The following is a 19,497-nucleotide window of genomic DNA, read 5'->3' on the forward strand; positions in this document are numbered from 1 at the left end:
TTTCTGTTGCAGTTTGGCAAACCTTGTAACACTGGAACTTCGAGAAAACCTGCTAAAATCCCTGCCTACGTGAGTATTGAACACCATACTTGCATTCCTGTTTTCAGTCAAAATTTTGCACTTGTTTTATTGTCGTTGATTATACCAAACAACATAATTCCCAGCTAGTCAGGACACGAATATATTTACTTTTATTAGGCTAAAAAGTACAGGCACACCAATCTAATAATAATAAAAAAAAGCTCTGTTACCTAGCAACAAAACAGCTTGCTCCAGTCCAGAAAGAATTACCACAATTGGGGTAAATGAACCACTTTTCAGTCCCACCATTCTTTTTTTTTCTCCTTTCAAATACACTTGTATAATGGCGGGCGCTCTCGTTGTGTGTTGTAGATCTCTGTCATTCCTGGTGAAGCTGGAACAGTTGGACCTTGGCAGCAATGAACTGGACATTTTGGTAAGAGGCAACACCTTTCATAGTAGAGATGTATATCCCATATTTATTTACTTTTAAAAGCAAAAGAAAACAAATTCATGGCTTAAGATTCCTGTTACCTAACCACGTCTTGTGCTGTTGGTCTGATTTGTAGCTTGAAAATTAGAGTAAATATGAAACGGCAAGTACCAGAAAGAAATAGCAACTTCTAATCTATTGTGTTGTAGTTTTTCCTTGTTCTGATAAGATGATATGTAAACCCACGCCCATTTTATAAGACACTGAAACTATTCCTAGGGAATTCTTTTTATAAAGTTCTGAAATTCTGAGATTTCTTTGTGATACATTATTGTGCCATCACTGTTTTACAGATTATCAAAACAATAATAATGACTCATTTCTTCTTACTAATGAACTGTTTTATCCTATGAATAAGTACTGTATATAATTGATAATAGTGCAGCTGGAATGTGTTTATTATGAAGTGCTGTAGTTATACACAGTGCTGACTCTCTCTTTGTCTTTGTTTCCCAGCCGGATACTTTGGGAGCGCTGCCAAACCTGCGGGAGCTGTGGCTGGACAGGAACCAGCTGTATTCACTGCCACTGGTAAATACTGCACAGGCTCATCCAGCCTTCATACAGTACAGCTATGGCAAAAAGTTTTGCATCGCCCTATGGAATTAACTCATTTCGCTTCATAAAGTCGAATGCACCTGCTAAAATAATGTTACATTTAACATATTAATTTACATACTGCTTTACAGTTCCCTATATGAAAAACGATTACACTGAAAAATGTGGCTTTTCAAAATCTTACATGAAACACTGTACTACTATTATGGCGTCTGGTAAACATTTTGCAGTATCATTTAAGAACATAAGAAAGTTTACAAATGAGAGAGGCCATTCGGCCCATCTTGCTCGTTTGGTTGTTAGTAGCTTATTGATCCCAGAATCTCATCAAGCAGCTTCTTGAAGAATCCCAGGGTGTCAGCTTCAACAACATTACTGGGGAATTGGTTCCAGACTCCCACAATTCTCTGTTCTGAATGCCCCTTTATCTAATCTCCATTTGTGACGCCTGGTCCTTGTTTCTTTTTTCAGGTCGAAAAAGTCCCCCGAGTCGACATTGTCAATACCTTTTAGAATTTTGATTGCTTGAATCAGATCACCGCGTAGTCTTCTTTGTTCAAGACTGAATAGATTCAATTCTTTTAGCCTGTCTGCATACAACATGCTTTTTAAACCCGGGATAATTCTGGTTGGTCTTTTTTGCACTCTTTCTAGAGCAGCAGTATCCTTTTTGTAGCGAGGTGACCAGAACTGAACACAATATTCTAGATGAGGTCTTATTAATGCATTGTAAAGTTTTAAAATTAAAAAAAATCAAGCAGGTTAGTTAGACATGATCTCCTTTTCCTAAAACCATGCTGACTGTCTCCCAAGATACTGTTGCCATATAGGTAATTTTCCATTTTGGATCTTATTATAGTTTCCATAAGTTTACATATAATAGAAGTCAGGCTTATTGGTCTGTAGTTACCTGGTTCGGTTTTGTCTCCCTTTTTGTGGATCAGTATTACGTTTGCAATTTTCCAGTCTGTCGGTACAACCCGTGTCAAGACTGTTGCATGATCTTGGTTAGTGGTTTGTAGATAACTTCTTTCATTTCCTTGAGTACTTCTGGGAGGAGGTCATCCAACCCAGGGGATTTGTTTATTTTAAGAGCTCCTAGTCCCTTTAACACTTCTGCCTCTGTTAGGCTAAAGTTATTTAAAACTGGATAGGAACAGGTCGACAAGTGGGGCATGTTGTCAGTATGCTCCTTTGTAAATATCTTGTGAAAAATAGTCATTTAATATATTTGCTATTTTTTTTCTCTTCATCTGTGATTTTCCATTTTGTTTCTTTTAGACATTTTACTTCCTCCTTGAATGTTTTTTTTCATAAACATGCTGTTATAATATTGGATAAAACGTTTTGGAATTGATTTTAGCCCCCTTGGCTATGCTCATTTCTATCTGTCTCTTGGCCTTTCTAACTTCCTTTTTGACTTGCTTTTGCAGTTCCAAGTACTCTTTCTTTGTACTTTTGTTCTTGGTCCCTTTTAAACGCTCTGTAAAGTGCCTTTTTTCTCTGTATATTTTTTTAATTGATCTATTGAATCATTTTGGCCATTTTGTTTTAGATTTTGATTTGCCTGCTTTTGGGATGTAATTGTTTTGCGCCTCTAGTACTACATTTTTTAAAAATAGCCATCCTTTTTCTGTGGATGTTTTCTCTATTTTATTACAGTCTATTTCTGTTAGTCTCTGTTTAATTCCTTCATACTTTGCCTTTTTAAAATTGTAAACCTTGGCTTTAGTTACACTTTTTTTGTAGTTTATTTGATTACATGATGTTAAATAAAACATCTAAATAATGATGTTCATATAGTTTTTTCTTTTTTTTCTCAGTCCTAAAATTCTAGGCAATGCATAACTTTTGGCCATAACTGGTAATTGTATTTGGCCTGTGTGTTTTACTTCATGAGCTCAGAGACCAAGATTTATACAGTAGGCTAAAGATGACACCCAGAACTGTGTGTTGCAGCATTATCTACAATTTGACATGGAAAGTGACTTTTAAATGGTTTTAATAAATATAGTGTTACACGTCCCCACTTGTTGTTACAACTGTTTAAATAACGTACCTGTAATTTCTTTTCGTGGTTAACGTCGACAACTTTTTACACTTAGAACTTTAAAGTCTGTTTCAAAGCTCTTTTCAAAATGCCTGCTCTAGTTCACTGATAGTGTAAGGATTATTGGTCACATTGTCAAACAGGTAACACAGCAATAACGATCCATGATGTGGTACGGAACAGAAAAGCCAGAGCACTTGTTATGTTTTTATTTTTCCTCTCTTCCTGCAGTGATTTAGAGGACAGATCTCAAACCACAGTACACTAGAGTGGCCATTTTGAAATAGACTTTAAAGTTATAAGTGTAAAAAGTTGTCGATGTTAACAATATATAAAGAAAAATTACAGGTACATTATTTAACGCTATAGTTTTTGGAACCCCGCTGTTTACTCTTTAGCTGTGCTTATCTGAAATTAATTAATGTATTATATCATTAAAGCAAACAGAGTATTTGCGTGCATGTTGTTGTTTTTGTTTTCCTTTTCTGCATGCAAAGGTTGTGTGCGAGTTTGGATGTTGTGCTCCTCAACCGCTCCTCCTCTTCACCCTCCCCTATGTAGGAGCTAGGTAACCTGCGTCGGCTGGTGTGTCTGGACGTGTCGGAGAACAAGCTGGATCAGCTACCCAAGGAGCTGAGCGGCCTGGTGGCACTGACAGACCTGCTGCTGTCCCAGAACCTGCTTGAAACCATCCCCGACGGCATTGGTGAGAGACCCCAGCACCAGCCCAGGGGGGAACCAGCGCTGTCTTCACACTACTGTACCACCGTCACAAGGGCTTCTTTAGCGACCCCAGTTATAGAACTAGTTTTAGTTTCTGATTTCTTTTTGTTCAAGCATTTATAGGAGGGGTGGTTATAGGTCATTTTCTGACCAAAGGGAAAAACAACCAAAACATTGCATGTCAAGTAGAATAATTAATTAATTAAATCCTGGATGAGACTGTGACTATGTGTGCATTTATTCAGGTTGCAAAAGTCAAGTCATCAACCCCAGCCATAGTAACTGCATCTCAAAATATTACAACACAGGGGTAGGTAAACTCTTCACAATTGACAGCACTCTATCTAGAATGGAGTGAAATCTTGATTCATGTGCAAGCAGATACAATAACTAAAGATGATGGAGAACAAGAAACCCTGTGGAAGGAAGCCTTGGCTGTTGCAGCCCAGGACCTTGTTAAATATTTCCTTGCCTTACACTCGTCCCTATTTCCGCATGTTTTTTCACGGTTTTCATTTATTTATGTGTAACTTTGTCTCATCAGGGTGCCTGAAACAGCTCTCTATCCTGAAGGTAGATCAGAACCGACTGACCCACCTGACAGACTCGATAGGAGAGTGTGAGAACCTCACTGAGCTCATGTTGACTGAGAACCTCCTCACGGTAGGAACACCACTTTGTCCCTGTGTATAAATCGGCATAATTTACCGGCAGTCTAATCTGGAATATCAAATTCTTAATACAGCCAAATGCAAATAAAACTACATAGCCAAAACACAGCAGCACTCACCAGTAAAACTAGAGCAAAAAACTTATTTGATGCATTTGTAGAGCAACCATCGGCACTAAAAACTACTAGTTTGAAACGGGGACGATGCCAAATCTTATGACTAGCAGTGCACAGTGCATTAGCAGTCTAACTGTAATAGGAAGGGGGGAGCATTCAGTTTTTGCATTCAGTTTCTTTTTAGTTCTGAAGAAAGAGCCTTTGTGTGCGTGCTGAGTTGAGGAGGCGGTCAAGCCTAGCTTCAGATTCGATTTTCAGTTTTGCTTTTATAATATCCCCTTTTTGTGGTGCTTCCAAGCATTATGAGTGGATATTATTGCAATTTCAAGTATTATGTTTTATTCACTTGTTCACATACTCAGGAGCAGCTCTTGAGTTGTAGACGCTAGATTCCATTTCTTAATTGTTTTACTGGTTTTAGGTGCTTATTATTATTATTATTATTTATTATTATTATTATTATACACAGACTGCCTCACAAGTTACCCCCTCTCCTACTCTGCTTCTTGCTTGTTGAAGTAGGCTGATGTATCAAAAAAAATAATTTCAACCCCTCTCTTTCTGTCCCTGTCAGATGCTGCCACGGTCTGTAGGGAAGCTGAAGAAGCTGACGAACCTGAATGTGGACCGGAACCGGCTGACCTCCCTGCCCGTGGAGCTGGGTGGCTGCTCCAGTTTGAACGTGCTCTCCATGCGAGACAACCAGGTCACCAAGCTGCCGGCCGAGCTGGCAAACGCCACGGAGCTGCACGTGCTGGACGTGGCCGGGAACAGGTAACCCATCTCCAGTGTTCCAAACGGTTCCTGCCTTGTATAATGCACTCCATTGCTGAAGATCAATAACATCATTTAAGGACCTGTTTTGAACAGTCTTGTAATGGAATAGACTGAGGGAAGCATGACGCATCAGTACAGATTTACCAGGGAGTGTACCAGTTTCTGCTTAACTGTCATCTGAATACTGTCTCATTCTCTGTCTATTTTTTGACAAACATGTTACGAGTGTACCTTGAACCCCAAACTGAAGGCACTTATCCAGGTTGGGTAATTCATTTGAGCTTGGCAGTTTCTGTGATGAAGTAAAGCGGAATGCAACTTAGTTGGGATATATCTCTCTCCCTTTCCTCTCTCTCCCCAGGCTTCTGAACCTGCCCTTTGCCCTGACCAACCTCAACCTGAAGGCCATGTGGTTGGCAGAGAACCAGTCCCAGCCCATGCTCAAGTTCCAGACAGAAGATGACGAGAAGACTGGGGAGAAGGTGCTGACCTGTTACCTCCTGCCACAGCAGCCCTCTCCCAGCCTCGGTGAGTACAGCCAGAAAGTATGCTGGAACCTGCTGAGGGTTCATTGTCTTTCCCTGGTCTGGTGTTTGTATTCAAGTTTTTAAATGTATCTTCTCTTAAAGGGCCATTGTTTTGTTTTTTTCTTTATAATACATTTAGTCATCACTAATGGTTTTTACCCAGTTTCTCCCCAATTTGGAATGCCCAATTATTATTTTTATCCTCGTTCACCACTGCAACCCCCTGGCGACTCAAGAAACGGAGGCTGAAACACGCGTCCTCCAAAACGTGTTCCTGCCAATCTGTTATTTTTCTCACTGCGGATCCACAGCGAAGCCACCAGACCGATAGTGCTGGAGGACAACACAGATCTGAATGGCTCCACTGCAGACCTGCAGGCGCCCTATCAGCCACAGGGGTCGCTGGTGCACGGTGAACCCTGGATTGCCCTGCCGACCTAATCCCTCCCTACCCGGGCAGCGCTCAGCCAATTGTGCGCCGCCCCCTAGGAACCCCCGGTCACGGTCGGCAGTGACATAGCCTGGATTCGAACCTGTGATCTCAAGGCTATAGGGCGCATCCTGCACTCCACGCGGCGCGCCTTTACTGGATGCGCCATTCGGGAGCCCCCCAAAGGGGCATTGTTTGATTTGAAGAACCCAATGTTTTAAGTGCAGCTTTACACAAATGTAAATTTATGTATGTATGTATGTATGTATGTATGTATAGCTTTATTTACAGTTCAGTTTTGTGTAAAATGCAACTACATTTAGTTTACAAGCTTAATTGCTAGCACAGTCTACAGTGGCTGACTAGCTTACCAAGTTTTTTTTGGTTATGCATGAATGTGGCGTAGTGCTGAGTGCAAAGGTCCCAGCTCAGTCCATTCACTTTGGGCAAATCCAGTTTCCTCATATTGGAAGAAAATGGTCCTCTCCCTGGTAACACTCGGCTGTAACCTGGTAATGCTGCTTGTTCACAGTGTGTCGGTTGTGTCTTTCAGAGAACCTCCTGCAGAACAGTGTTGATGACAGCTGGACGGACACCAACCTGAACCGTGTCAGTGTGATCCAGTTCCAAGAGGAGGCCAAGACTGAGGAGGAGGACAAGGAGGCTGCGGCCGAGAGAAGGGTGAGGCTCGCTGGGCACTGCCAGCCAGGAGAGGGGCTTTATTTTCGAAGCACAAGACAAGTCTCTCCTGGTGTCACACACACACACACTTCATACAGAAAAAAAAGCTTTCTAAATAACAAATAAAATAAAGAAATCCCAGCAACACACCATATTTTGCAACCCAAGAAAATTTGTTTACTAGATTGCTGACCTGATCTATACAGCGCTGTTGTATTGTAAACTAGAGTATCTTGTAAGGCAGCACATGGGCTACTGTAGTGTGTAGCTTGTCAGTGAGGTCTTTGTTTGTTCTTCAGGGGCTGCAGCGACGAGCGACTCCCCACCCCAGCGAGTTGAAAGTAATGAAGAAGGTGATCGAGGACCGCAGGAACGAGGCCTACACCGCCAACCCAGATGGGGGACTCGAGTCTCCAGACATTGAGGTAACATTACAGCCATTGCTGCCTCCACAAAACACAGTGCTGTGCAGCCTGTAACAGGATGGCTATGCTTAGATTTATGCTTTTTTCACACCTTTGGAAAGTACCATACTTTTTTTTTTTTGGAAATAAAAGCCTTGCTTCCTTCATTTCAGCAAAATAGCTGGTTGAGTGAGGGACCTTATGTTTTTTCAATTTGCATTCAAGCCTCTGCAATATGATGTTGAGAAGAATTTAAAGGACAGAAAATATCGAAAGTATTGTGATTTGTGTTCAAAGCGACGTCAGCAAAAATAATTTAGGGCTGCTCTGTCATGCTGTACCTTGATCGGCTGTAGGTGTAGTTTTGTTGGTAGGGCCCGGAGCAGGGTGTGATGAAGTGTTGGTGTCTTGTGTTTGCATGCAGGAGAAGAGGCTGAGCGCACTGTCAAATCAGAGCCACGACTCCCATGCTTCCAACAGCACGGCGTCGGCTGGGTCTGAGAGCTATGAGTTTGTAGAACACGAGAGGCGGGGTCACATCGTTGCCATGGCAACAGATGGGGCAGAGCCGGTGGAGGAGGAGGAGGGGCTTGATGATGAGATGGAGGTAGAGTACATTGAGGTGAGCAGGCAGCACTTAAGTCCTGGAACAGACAGACAGTCGCGGCGTGGCACGCGAGGCATTTTGCCGCCTGTATCGCTGCCATTGCTTTCATATGGTGTTGGACAGATTTGCGCGGGATGAATCCAGAGCGGTACCGTCGGTGGATTAACCCAGGAGTTTCCAGACTTTTTTTTTTTTTTTACCTGAGGCCCACCTGTTCAGCTGCATTAGGCACTTCGGCCCACTATTAGCACTCCTTGGGAAAACGTCAAATTAAAAACATTTCATACATGTTAAACCTGTAACATTATATATAAACCTAATCTAAACTGTCCTTTATTCATTTGAATAAATATTGTGAAAGGTGGAAATCACATCGAATATGCACTGAGTGAAAATATATATATATATATATATATATATATATATATATATATATATTTTTTTTTTTTTTAAACGCTTTAATTTTATTAAATAAAAAAAATTGCAAAAACTAAGCAGATGTTTTTATCAAACCTTTAAATTATACCTTTGTATAATTGAAAATTTTAGAAATGCAGTTATTTTTCTTGGTCATCAAGCAAGAAAGTGCATGTCTCTTACTATTCCCATTCATAAATACCTGAACATGGAATCACTTTTGAGTAAAACCAGTACAACGTGCACAAGAACATAACTCTTAAATCTTAATTTCTGAACGCTGTGTAACTAAAAAGTCCAGCCGTAACCTCTCACACTGAACTGTCAAGCACAAAAAAGACAAATGCGCACAATACAGAAGGAAACGAGAGCCTTGCAGAAGTAACTTTTTTCGACACTGCTCTGTACAACCAAATACAACTTGCAAAATCACATTCATTTGGCTTGCAACACCCCCCCACCTGGAAAAAAAACAAAACAAAATCGGAGCGCAGCTGCGCCACTTAATCAAAAGAAAACATGTCAAAATAAGTCCATCTGCAGCGAAATTTGAATCAGTCTTTTTTTTATTATTATTTTCCAACAAAACATATACTAGCGTTTATTTTAAGACTGAACGAGCCAGTAATCAATAAAATAACAGTATATCCAAACATTTTAATAAATCAATTACCGATATGTAACAAGATTTATCAGTTTTGATTAATAACTTGATTTAGTTAATATTGAAACATACATCAAAGTACTAAATATTTTAAATGTTAATAGCTAATTAGTCACAAACATATTCATCATAGACATCAATTGAATTAAATGAATGTTATCAAGTACAAAAGTTAGTATGAAAACGTTTCTGCAAAAGAAAAAACCCATTCCAACACCTCAAAACTGAGCCCACTGTATAAATGCATTCAGACTCATGTAGCTGCCTTTTTTGTTCTTTGCTTTGCAAAATGTATTCTTTTGGTAGCGGTTTTGACATATTGTAATTTTATTAATACACACTTTTTGCATCTGCCAGCAGAGCGATCACATGACCATAACACTGCCCTATTGTCAGAGCTCTTGCTTTACATCCCGCCTACAGGTAATCAATCTGTTAGCTTTGATTTGTGAATTTCTGCTTTGATTGACAGTCCACCAATAATGCCGTGCTACACTTTTATTTTTCTACAGTTACAGCTGACGCCGGCGTCCGCTTTTCGCCATTAATAGAAAAAAATACATAGACTGTAATTGCTCCCGCTGCACACCCGGGACTGTGTCGTGGACCACAGTTTAGGAACCCCTCGATTTAACCAATCGCAGCCAGGCAAAATCATGAATGAAACTGTTGTCTACAGAGGTGTCCAAGCCCCACCTGAAGTGTTTGATCCCTCCTATATTTCATAAAAGGACAATTTTATACATCGCCCCTGATGAGCATCCTTCCTTCCTTCCTTTTCATTATTTCTGTAGTTCACTACTATTTTTACTAAATAACTGGCTGTAAAATTATGTATTTTCTAACACTTTATTTGTAGGCTACTTGCTGTCAGCAATTGTATGTTTCTTTGGCAAGCTCTGATTGCCCATTTCAAACACCTGCATATAGATGACAGAAAAACAAAGTTGAAAAACAAACCAGTGTTTTTATTTAGTATTATATGGGGGGCATTACAGCTGTGGCCAGAAGTTTTTCATCATGCCCTATAGAATTAATAATGTTACGTTGAAATTACATCGCTTTGTAGTTTCCAAAAATTGAAAAATGTGGCATTTCGAAATCGAACATGAAATACTGTACTTCTATGGTAGTTTCCGGTAGACTTGAGATACCATTTTTATGTTTCTTAGATTGCATGATGTTAAATTTAAAATATCGAAATTATGTTCATAGTTATTTTTTTTTAATTATGTCTGCATCCTAATATTCTGCTAGGTGATGCAAAACCTTTGGCCATATATGTAAATTATATTCAAGTACATAGCCTATGGTGTGGAATTGACAACTACTGCACTGTACAATTCAATTTTTCTATATTGTAAGAAAAGTCAGTCGCGTGGTGCATACCGCTCCTGTGTGTCCGGGTGCAGACTAGCAGTATCGCACCGTGAAAATGCCCAGTGGTGCCGCGTCGCGCCTGTCTGTCTCTGGCTTACTGTATCTAAAAACTGTGTGTGTCCACATTTGTCTCTGCATGGTGTACAGTATGTGTTGTGTGTGTTTCACTGAAATGTTGTAATGAATAATTGCTTTGGGATAGTGACTCTATATGTAAACTTTACCGTATGTTCCCCACAACTAAACTGAGGAGATTTACAGTTACCCAGAATTTCTCTAAAGGAATATGAATGTAAAAACATTCCTCAGAGTTTCACAAAAACAACAGGTGGAAGTGATTTAACAGATCATTAATTCACTGGATTAGTACAGTACAAGGGCAAAGTACCAATCGTCTAACAGTGTTTCTCAACCTTTTTTGTAACCACGCTCCCTGAGGCACAGCTGAGCTTAGTCATCGCCCCCTTGCCACAGAAAATAAAAAAAAAATTAAGAATTAGTGCCGATTTAACACTGCCATTTAATTAACATCAATTATTAGTTGCATTTAATTCCACTAGTTCTGAGAATTACAGAGAAATAATTCATAAAACAAAAATAATTAAACCCCAGTCACTGATATAATCAACATGTAGATACATACATAAAATGCTTACTATTATGGAATATTGCCAACATATCTTCTTTGCTTGCGCCATGCTGTGGATAGCAATAAAGATGTGTGAACCGGTTTCTTTGAAATCGGGGACCTGGTTCCTGCTTTGGAACCGACAAACTGGATACAAATATCAGGGGTCCGGTTGCAGTGAGTACTATTATGTTTTTTAACATGTTATTATTAAAACATTAATTTCTGTCAAATACATTTGATAGCTGTAATTGACACGTTCACAATTAGAAAAGAAAGGTCTGCAAAATATTTATTACAGCAAACGGGGGTTTTAATTTTATGAATAATTCAGTCTCACTTTTACATGAAGTGACGAAAACGCTTTGGGTAAAGTGAATCTTCTGCACCTTGAGGGGATCATTCGCAAGACAAGCCAAACACGACACGATTTCTGCTACTAAAAAAGTAATTTAACCCCAAGCCGATGGGGTCGTATTTCAGCTTGGGATCCTAACATCCACTGACCTGTCTGCACATACCATGTGGTTAAAGATTTTTTTAATTGTAAGCTTTGTGAAATTTGCAATTAATAAGGTTCATATACAAGCACACAATGGCTTTTGCTGTTGCAATAAAACTGTTACTGTGCAAGTTGGAGATAATTGATTATTTTGTTAACTTTAATTATACAGGGCGATTTCATAGATTGTGCAATATTTTTGGAAATTCTGCTCACACATTGACATACGGACATGTTTTTCTAAATAGTTTTGGAACCAGAATCGAAATACCTGGTTCAGAACGGATTCCAGAAATCTCCTCAAATGCACATCACTAGATAACAATAAGAATAAACTGTGATCTTATAGTGCACAAGTCAATGAGTACATCACTGGCACTTTGCGTGTAAGTAGTTAATCAACATTTTGAAAAGTTTCCTTAATTTTAAATAAGAAAATACAACCCCCCCTTGTTTTGCTAAAACGCCCCCCTTTGTCTTCAGAACACCCCTTGGGGGGTGGTACCGCCCCCATTGAGAAACACTGGTCTAACACATGATCAATAGAGGAATTGCTGTGCCATGTGTATTAAAATTTGAAAAAATTGTAATTCTCAATTGTCCTGTGTGTGTGTGTGTGTGTGTGTGTGTGCGTGCGCGTGCGTGCGTGCGCAGCCGACAGTGCACTTTGCTGAGGAGCCCATTATCCGCGGAGGAGAGGAGGATGACGATGAGGAAGATGAGGATGGGGAGGAGGAGCGTCCGTCCCTCCCCATGGAGAAGCAGCGGCTCATCCGTAAGGACACACCGCACTACAAGAAGCACTTCAAGATCACCAAGCTGCCCAAGGCCGAGACTGTGGCGGCGCTGCTTCAAGGGCTGAGTGTGGAAGGGGTGGACCAGCATGAGTTCCGGACTCCACAGCACTGTGCCCAGGAGGAGGGGCAGGAAGGAGAACAAGAGGAGGAGGAGGAGGAGGAGGAGGAGGAGGAGGAGGAGGAGGAGGAGGGGGTAGAAGTGGAGGGCAGACTGAGCGATAGGACCAATGCAGCACTGCAGCCGTTCAAGGTAGGGGCCCAACATTGCAATGGGCAGGTTCTTCACTCAGTTCAGTTAGAGAAATTTGAGTTTGTGCTGCTTCTTAATTGAAGGAACTTTTTCCTTTCATGCACTGAATATGTACACATCAGTCTACCTTGTATATAAAATACCATCCTTTTTAGATGTCACATGCAATTGAGATGCTGTCTTTAAGAAACAGCAGTGCCTCTTACTTGAATGTAACCCCCCTGCATTGGCATTGTGGCTGTATGGAAATAAGCTGTGAGGATTTAACTTGTGTAGATACCTTTACTTACCTATTCGCCTTAAGCCAGTGGAAAACGCTGAGCAAAAACACTGGTGGCATTGTAGTGCAAGAAGGGAGAACTGCTTTGGTATGAAGCAAAAACAGCCTGACAGGTTTGGACCTGACCAGATGTGTAACGGCAAAATTCAAATGATCTTAATTGTACAGAACTGTGAAGAACAGTCATTTTAAAGAAAGTGGTTTCCTGACAGCTTTTTACACTTGCAGAATATTTGCCTTTGCACTTCCTTCACATTGAGCCCTATGTTCTTTTATAGTTGTATGTGTTTTGTCTTTATAACCGCTCATGAAAATTACTTTCTATGGTCGTGATGTGTTTGTCTCAAGCAAGGTGTCTTTAGACTTGATACTAGACTGGTCTTTACGGTTTTAATACCCACGCAACTTACATATACACGCAAGCTGTATGGTACCTTTTTAAAGATCTGTGCTAGGCAACGGTTCTCCACCCACTCAAATCTCTCACACACTGACTGTATGAGTCCCAATCCCACAACTAAGCGGAGGAGGTTTACTGTTACCCAGTGGCTGAAATAAAAACAAATACTGGTTGATGGGTAACTAGATCAGCGCCTCAAGACACAAAACTCACATGTTCCCTAATGGCAGATAAGTGAAAGCTGAAAGTATAGTATTTGCTGGTTTTTCTCTCTGAATGAGTCCATTGAAGTAAACACGAACACACATTTAATTGATACAGTAATAAACAAAAGCATTTTGCTGGCTCCTGTGTGTGTTGGAAATCAATTAGTGCATTAATCTGTCTGCCTTGCAGCATTGGATAAGTGGTAGCAACACTCAATGGGACTTTACTGGCATTGCTTTGTCCAGTTTATCCACACACGCAGTTCACAGTAGAGGAGAAAAAGCTTGTACAAGTCCCACTTGATACTGTCGCAGATGCTGTAGGCTTGCTAAAGTCCATGCGTGTTGGATCATATGAAGCACATTGATTAACCAATCATCTCTGACTTATGAACCTGCACATCCTCTACATTTCGACCCGTCACTCCTCCTGCTAACAGCTGTTAACATATTCAGAGAACATCACAGGAGATGAAACGCACACACAAGCCCGTAACCAAAGCAGCAGGCAGACCTTTTGCTTTCCTTGGTAGGCCCGTGCTGGCTGGCTACTTGAGCCTCAGGAAGTCTGATATTGAGGGTGACAGGACCATGCAGGGCCGCTCAGCAGCAGCAGTGGTGTTCAGTGCTCTGTCCCACCAGACCCGCGCTTCTGCTGAGGGGTTCTCCTCCTCATGCTATTGCTGCTGCCATCGCTGCCTGTGGTCTGACTCTGCTTCCAGTGTGCCAGCTCACTGCTCTGATTTCACTAGGGGGTGGCTCTAGATTAAGCAGGACCTTTACTACAGAGCATATATACGTGTGACGTCAGTTTTACAGGTAAATACACAAAGGATTCTTTAAAAAAAATAAAAATCTTTTACTGGTGTAAAAACAAAGTAAACACATTTTTGCTAAAATCCCCAAAACATCCATGAATTTCAATTCTGAATCTGCTCATGAGCTTTTCAAGCAGGCCTCGCCAGTTAAGATATGGAACAGAGGCAAAAAAGATAATGTTTTTCAGTTATAGCTCAGCCCCTGCTAAAATCATATGATGAGTGATTTATAGAAAGAATGAGACATTGAACCCAGCGCAGTGTGGTTCTGTATGCAAATAGATTGTTATGTGTGTGTGTGTGGATGTACAGTATATCAAGTAGGCATCCAAACTTGAATACACACTCAGAAGAGCCAGCCTCCCAACATTTCAGTTATTGTGAACCCTGGACAGAGGCAGACTTCCCCTTTTCAGTTCAGTTCCTGGCCCTCATGCAGCTGCAGTATTTGATGGATTGGTTCAAGTTGTTGACCTGCATTTTATACTTTGCATTTTGTTCCATTTTATTCTTTTATTTGATTTTTCATTTTTGTGTTGAGTTTTTCCTTTCTTTCCCTCCTCCCTATGTGCAGCTGTCTGAAAATCATTGTTTGCTCTTCAGCTAAATCTTTACATGTTTTTTTTGTATTATATTAATAAAAAAATCCTTTAACTTAATTTATTTTAACTAAAGGATTCTGAAATATGGTGCAAGCAGTTATGCCCTGGGCTCCGAAACTTCCCCTGTACTGTCAAATTAGATATATAAAATTGTCTGTTTCTTTTAATGATGCTTGTGTACAATCAGGGCTTAGTTTTTGGTTCAACCAAATGCCAGTGAAAATGTGATTTAACAATCCGATCATAAATTCTGAGGGAAAACTGTAAGAACAGAGTTTAAACCTAAAGAAGCTTCTAGATCCACAAGTGTCTAGAAGTTTCTACAGCTTTTCTAAAAATGTTGTGAGTGTTAAGTCTAGGAGACAACCTTTTAGGTTACTGTCTCCTTCAGTGTAATGAGCTTTCTTTGTTTGGACAGTTTAAATCGACTCCCATTTTTGTGGGAGCGCTATTAGCTTGACGTTCTTACAGTTTTACCTCCAGTCTGAGTGAAGTACAAGTCTTCACAAAGAGCTGTTTAGCAGATGTGGCCAATTCATATTCAGTGTTTTGGTTCTTGATAACATAAGCTCAGGTGTTTTATTTATTTATTTTTTTAATAACATTTAAATTGAAACATACAGACGGATTCAAGTGCCCACTTTTTTGTGACCAGATGTTTTGGGGCTCAGGGCAGCTGCAACTCACCTGTGACTGGGAGTGAGTGTGTGGTGGAAAGATGTGTGAATCCTGTGAGTGAGTGAGTGTGTCCAGTGAGGGTAAAAACCTGGCAGGTTGCATGGCAGGGGTCAAAATTCAGTTGCTATATAGCATAACATTATTCCCCAATTGATTCCCTGGCTCCTCCTCTCCCTTTTAAAAGGGACCCGCTCCATGTAATAGGATAATGTAAGGCTCACAGTTTCCTCACAATGCTATTTTCCTTGCCCGTGAGTTCTCATTAATAGAATGGGAAACACAAGTAGTCAGTTTCTGTACAATGTTACAATGAAGGAGCAATAGGATTATTCTCTCTGTTGAGGTGCTCCTCCTTTTATATGAGCGTGCTGTCTCCCTGCAAATAAACTACTTAAAATGCTAGTTATTTTACATTTTCCAATAGATTTTCTGTCTAAACTTAGAACAATTCCAAGTGCATCCCTGAATCCAGAACCCTCTATGTGTTCACCTTCCAGGTGATTCTACCCGTGCCCTGCCAGCAAAGGGGGGATGTTGGGTTCTGTCTCTGTTTGGGTGTGTGGTTGGTTGGTTGGTTGGTTGGTTGGTTGGCTGGTTTGTTTGGTTGGTGTTTTTGGCTCGACTAATCCGCATGCTTCTTGCTGGTTCCTGTCCTAACAGGGGGTGTCGTTTGATCAAGTCAATAATCTGCTGATTGAGCCTGCTCGAATTGAGGAGGAAGAGGTCTGTACCCTACTCTCTTTCTGTTCACTCTTTTACAAAACTCAAAATCCACCATTAACTCAAGCCAATCACCAGGGATGCCTTGAAACAAACTGAACGAAAGTCAGGGCCGTGCAGCCTGTCTTTGAAGGATGCTACTTACTGAGTACCCGTTGGCACGCACACGCATGCACACACGCACACACACACACACACACAAACGCACGTGCACACGCACACGCAGAAACTCTAATCAAATTCGTTGCATTATCAAGGAAATTAAAGGGCTAAAAGTGTGGATATTTTGGGGGATTCTTAAAAGCACAAAAAATAATTTTATTGCCCAGTCTTACAACGGCTCCTTTATCGACATAATTCACTGCACTGTTGCTCATGATTTTTGTTTTGATTTATATATATATATATATATTTATATTTTTAAAGTTGTTTTCCCCCCCCCTTTCTTTCAGAGTTTTAGCTTTGCAACTCTTTTGGTTGCTGAGTGGGTCTCGGATTAAACTAAACTGCAAGTTGTTGGTAGGGTGAAATTGAGGGTTTTTTATAAAAAGATGATGTTGGTATTGATTCACACTTGAACAGAAATAACTATGCTTGATTGGGGAACAAAAGTATTGCTTTGGGTCTGCTACAGTGAAGGCTGATGGTTAATTGTCATTAAAACTGTGAGGAAGAAAATTGCATTGCTTTGGATCAACAATACATTTTGTGTCTTCTTTAAAGTAGAACAAATCAACCTGACTGAGTCAGGGTTGTAATGTAGGGATAATAATAATTTGTTTTGCTACTTTTTTTCTGTAGTTTTAAAATACAAAAAATAGTTTGAAAGTGTAAATGAATGGGCTCCAGAGTGGCGCATCCGGTAAAGGCGCTCCGCATGGAGCACAGGATGCGCCCTATAGCCTGGAGGTCACCAGTTCGAGTCCAGGCTATTGGCTGAGCGTTGCCCGGGTGGAGAGGGCTTAGGTCCGCCAGGGTATCCTCAGCTCACCGTGCACCAGTGACCCCTGTGGACTGGCTGGGCGCCGACAGGCTTTCCTGTAAGCTGCCCAGAGCTGCACTGTCCTCCGATGCTGTAGCTCTGAGGTGGCTGCATGGTGGGCTGCAGTGAAAAGAAACGGTCGGCTGACGGCACATGCTTCGGAGGACAGCGTGTGTTCGTCTTCGCCGCTCCCAAGTCAGCGCGGGGGTGGTAGCAGTGAGCTGAGCCTAAAATAATTGGCTATTTCAAATTGGAGTAAAAACTGGATAAAAATCAATTGGCGACTACTAAATTTATATCAAAAAGTGTAAATGAATTAAGTGAATTGTATTAAAGCAATGTGTTTTCAATTTTTAAAATAATCACAGGAAGATTTCTTCTCTAAAAAACTGCAACATTCTAACTTCTTTTAAAGGAAATAATAAAATAAAATAAAACTTAAATGCTCCCTAGGTGTGTAAACTATTCCACACATCACTTTGTGGGCTGGCTGAGCACAACTGTGGCTGTATGAGCAAGGTAGCTGAGCATGTGTAACAGTACGTCCTTCTACAGTATGAGTGGAGTCCAGCTAGCTGACAATGCTGTGAGAACGCAGCTTTTGTTTTTCTTGATTGGGAACTAGTCTGCACCAGTTACAGAAGATTGCCGTTTTCTTTTTTGCTGCAATGGCAATACTGTACGAATGTAATTCTTATAAATTTATAATACTTTTTTTTAATGAAATATACAATGTGTTTATTTTATATTTAATTTCGTAATATAAAAACAATCATAATTGGAACAGAATAAGAACAAGGAGCAAGGGTAACTAGTCAGTCAGTTAACACCAAGAAAAAGTGTCACATTTTTAAAAGTTTGTCAGGGCTATTGGGGTCATGAGAATATGAGGTTAAATAGAGTCTGTCACACTGTTATTATTGCATATATCTGTTTGTCCAATTCCAATGAAATTTGCTAAGTACATTTTTTGAATACAACTTTTAGAATCTGGAGTTATATAGAGGTGCCCAGTCTGTCTCTCTGTCTGCATGTCACACTTTCTGTATATTTTGTATACATATGTATATTTAGAGAAGCGCTTATTAAATTGTGAAGACACTTCATTTGGACATTCTTAATCAAATTGTCAGAATGTGGAAGTCAATGGAGTCTGTTGTTAGTCTGTAATGCCAAACATATTTTTGCATGTGCGTACAGTGGATGTAGGTCATGGTAACTCTAATATTGTATTTGCAGCTCTGGTGGGGGATGAAATGCTTACAAAGGAAATGTAAAAGGTCATGTGTCAGTGGATTGATGATTGCTCTTCATTTGTGGGTCGGGCTCACTTGGCTCTGCACTGCAGCATTTCGTTTTTGGCTCACTGTGGGTCACCGCTTGAAATAGTTGAAGCCCACAGCGCTGGAATGTGGTCAGCCCCTAAAGCTAGTGGCATGTGCGTGTAGAAATGAACAGGGGAGCAGCTCTGCAGCTATATTTTAAGAGACTGCAGCTCACTTTGTTTTTAGAATACAGTAAGTATTCAAATACAAATCCTGTTTAAGTCTTTTTGATCTTTCTCATTTTAAAATGGGTTATTTTGCAGAAAAACATTCAGCATATACAGTATTGATTCAACAAATTCCCTGTTTTTGTTTTGTTTGTTTTAAGAAATCCAGAGTATCAGAATTATTTTGTTTTGTAGTCCAATGTTCTTTCAAGATACTTTGCATATTCCTTGCTTCCCTGGTCTGCAGTTTGAATCTCGAGAGAACCTAATCCTTGAATGAGTGAATCAAAATAATTTAATTGTATCAGCAATGTAAAATTCAGTTATGTGCCCCTACAGTGCACTAACTTTCCCCAGGGACTATTACAAATCTGTAGCATTTAAATCAGGGCTTGAATTTCAGCATGTGATTGCAGGAATCGCGGATTTTCCAAGTTGCTCCCGCATATCTGCAACTTTCAGTGCGGGAAAATCCCACAGAGATATATTAAGACGCCAAGCTACTGTGTTTTTCACCCAATTTAGAATGCCTGAAACGCTACAACAATCTATAAGGAAGTGGGTGTCAGTGACGAAAGCAATATGAGCTGCATTCTGAGTAGTTCTGGTTAAAATAAATAAAT

General features: G+C 40.3%; 1 protein-coding gene across 23 annotated transcripts in view; it reads left to right on the forward strand.

Moving 5' to 3' along the window:
* LOC117399365 (protein scribble homolog) overlaps positions 1–19,497 on the forward strand; it is a 149,822-nt gene that overhangs the window by 61,083 nt on the left and 69,242 nt on the right. For all 23 annotated transcript variants that reach the window (XM_059022129.1, XM_059022133.1, XM_059022130.1 and 20 more), the window contains exons 5-16: positions 13–69; positions 394–457; positions 971–1,045; positions 3,684–3,828; positions 4,390–4,508; positions 5,207–5,406; positions 5,771–5,937; positions 6,920–7,047; positions 7,347–7,472; positions 7,876–8,073; positions 12,304–12,696; positions 16,341–16,403. In XM_059022129.1, coding sequence (XP_058878112.1) covers positions 13–69; positions 394–457; positions 971–1,045; positions 3,684–3,828; positions 4,390–4,508; positions 5,207–5,406; positions 5,771–5,937; positions 6,920–7,047; positions 7,347–7,472; positions 7,876–8,073; positions 12,304–12,696; positions 16,341–16,403 — 1,735 coding nt within the window. The remainder of the gene's footprint in view (positions 1–12; positions 70–393; positions 458–970; positions 1,046–3,683; positions 3,829–4,389; positions 4,509–5,206; positions 5,407–5,770; positions 5,938–6,919; positions 7,048–7,346; positions 7,473–7,875; positions 8,074–12,303; positions 12,697–16,340; positions 16,404–19,497) is intronic.

Source organism: Acipenser ruthenus, chromosome 4 (assembly GCF_902713425.1).
Source record: "Acipenser ruthenus chromosome 4, fAciRut3.2 maternal haplotype, whole genome shotgun sequence".
In the NCBI taxonomy this organism is placed as follows: Eukaryota; Metazoa; Chordata; class Actinopteri; order Acipenseriformes; family Acipenseridae; genus Acipenser; species Acipenser ruthenus.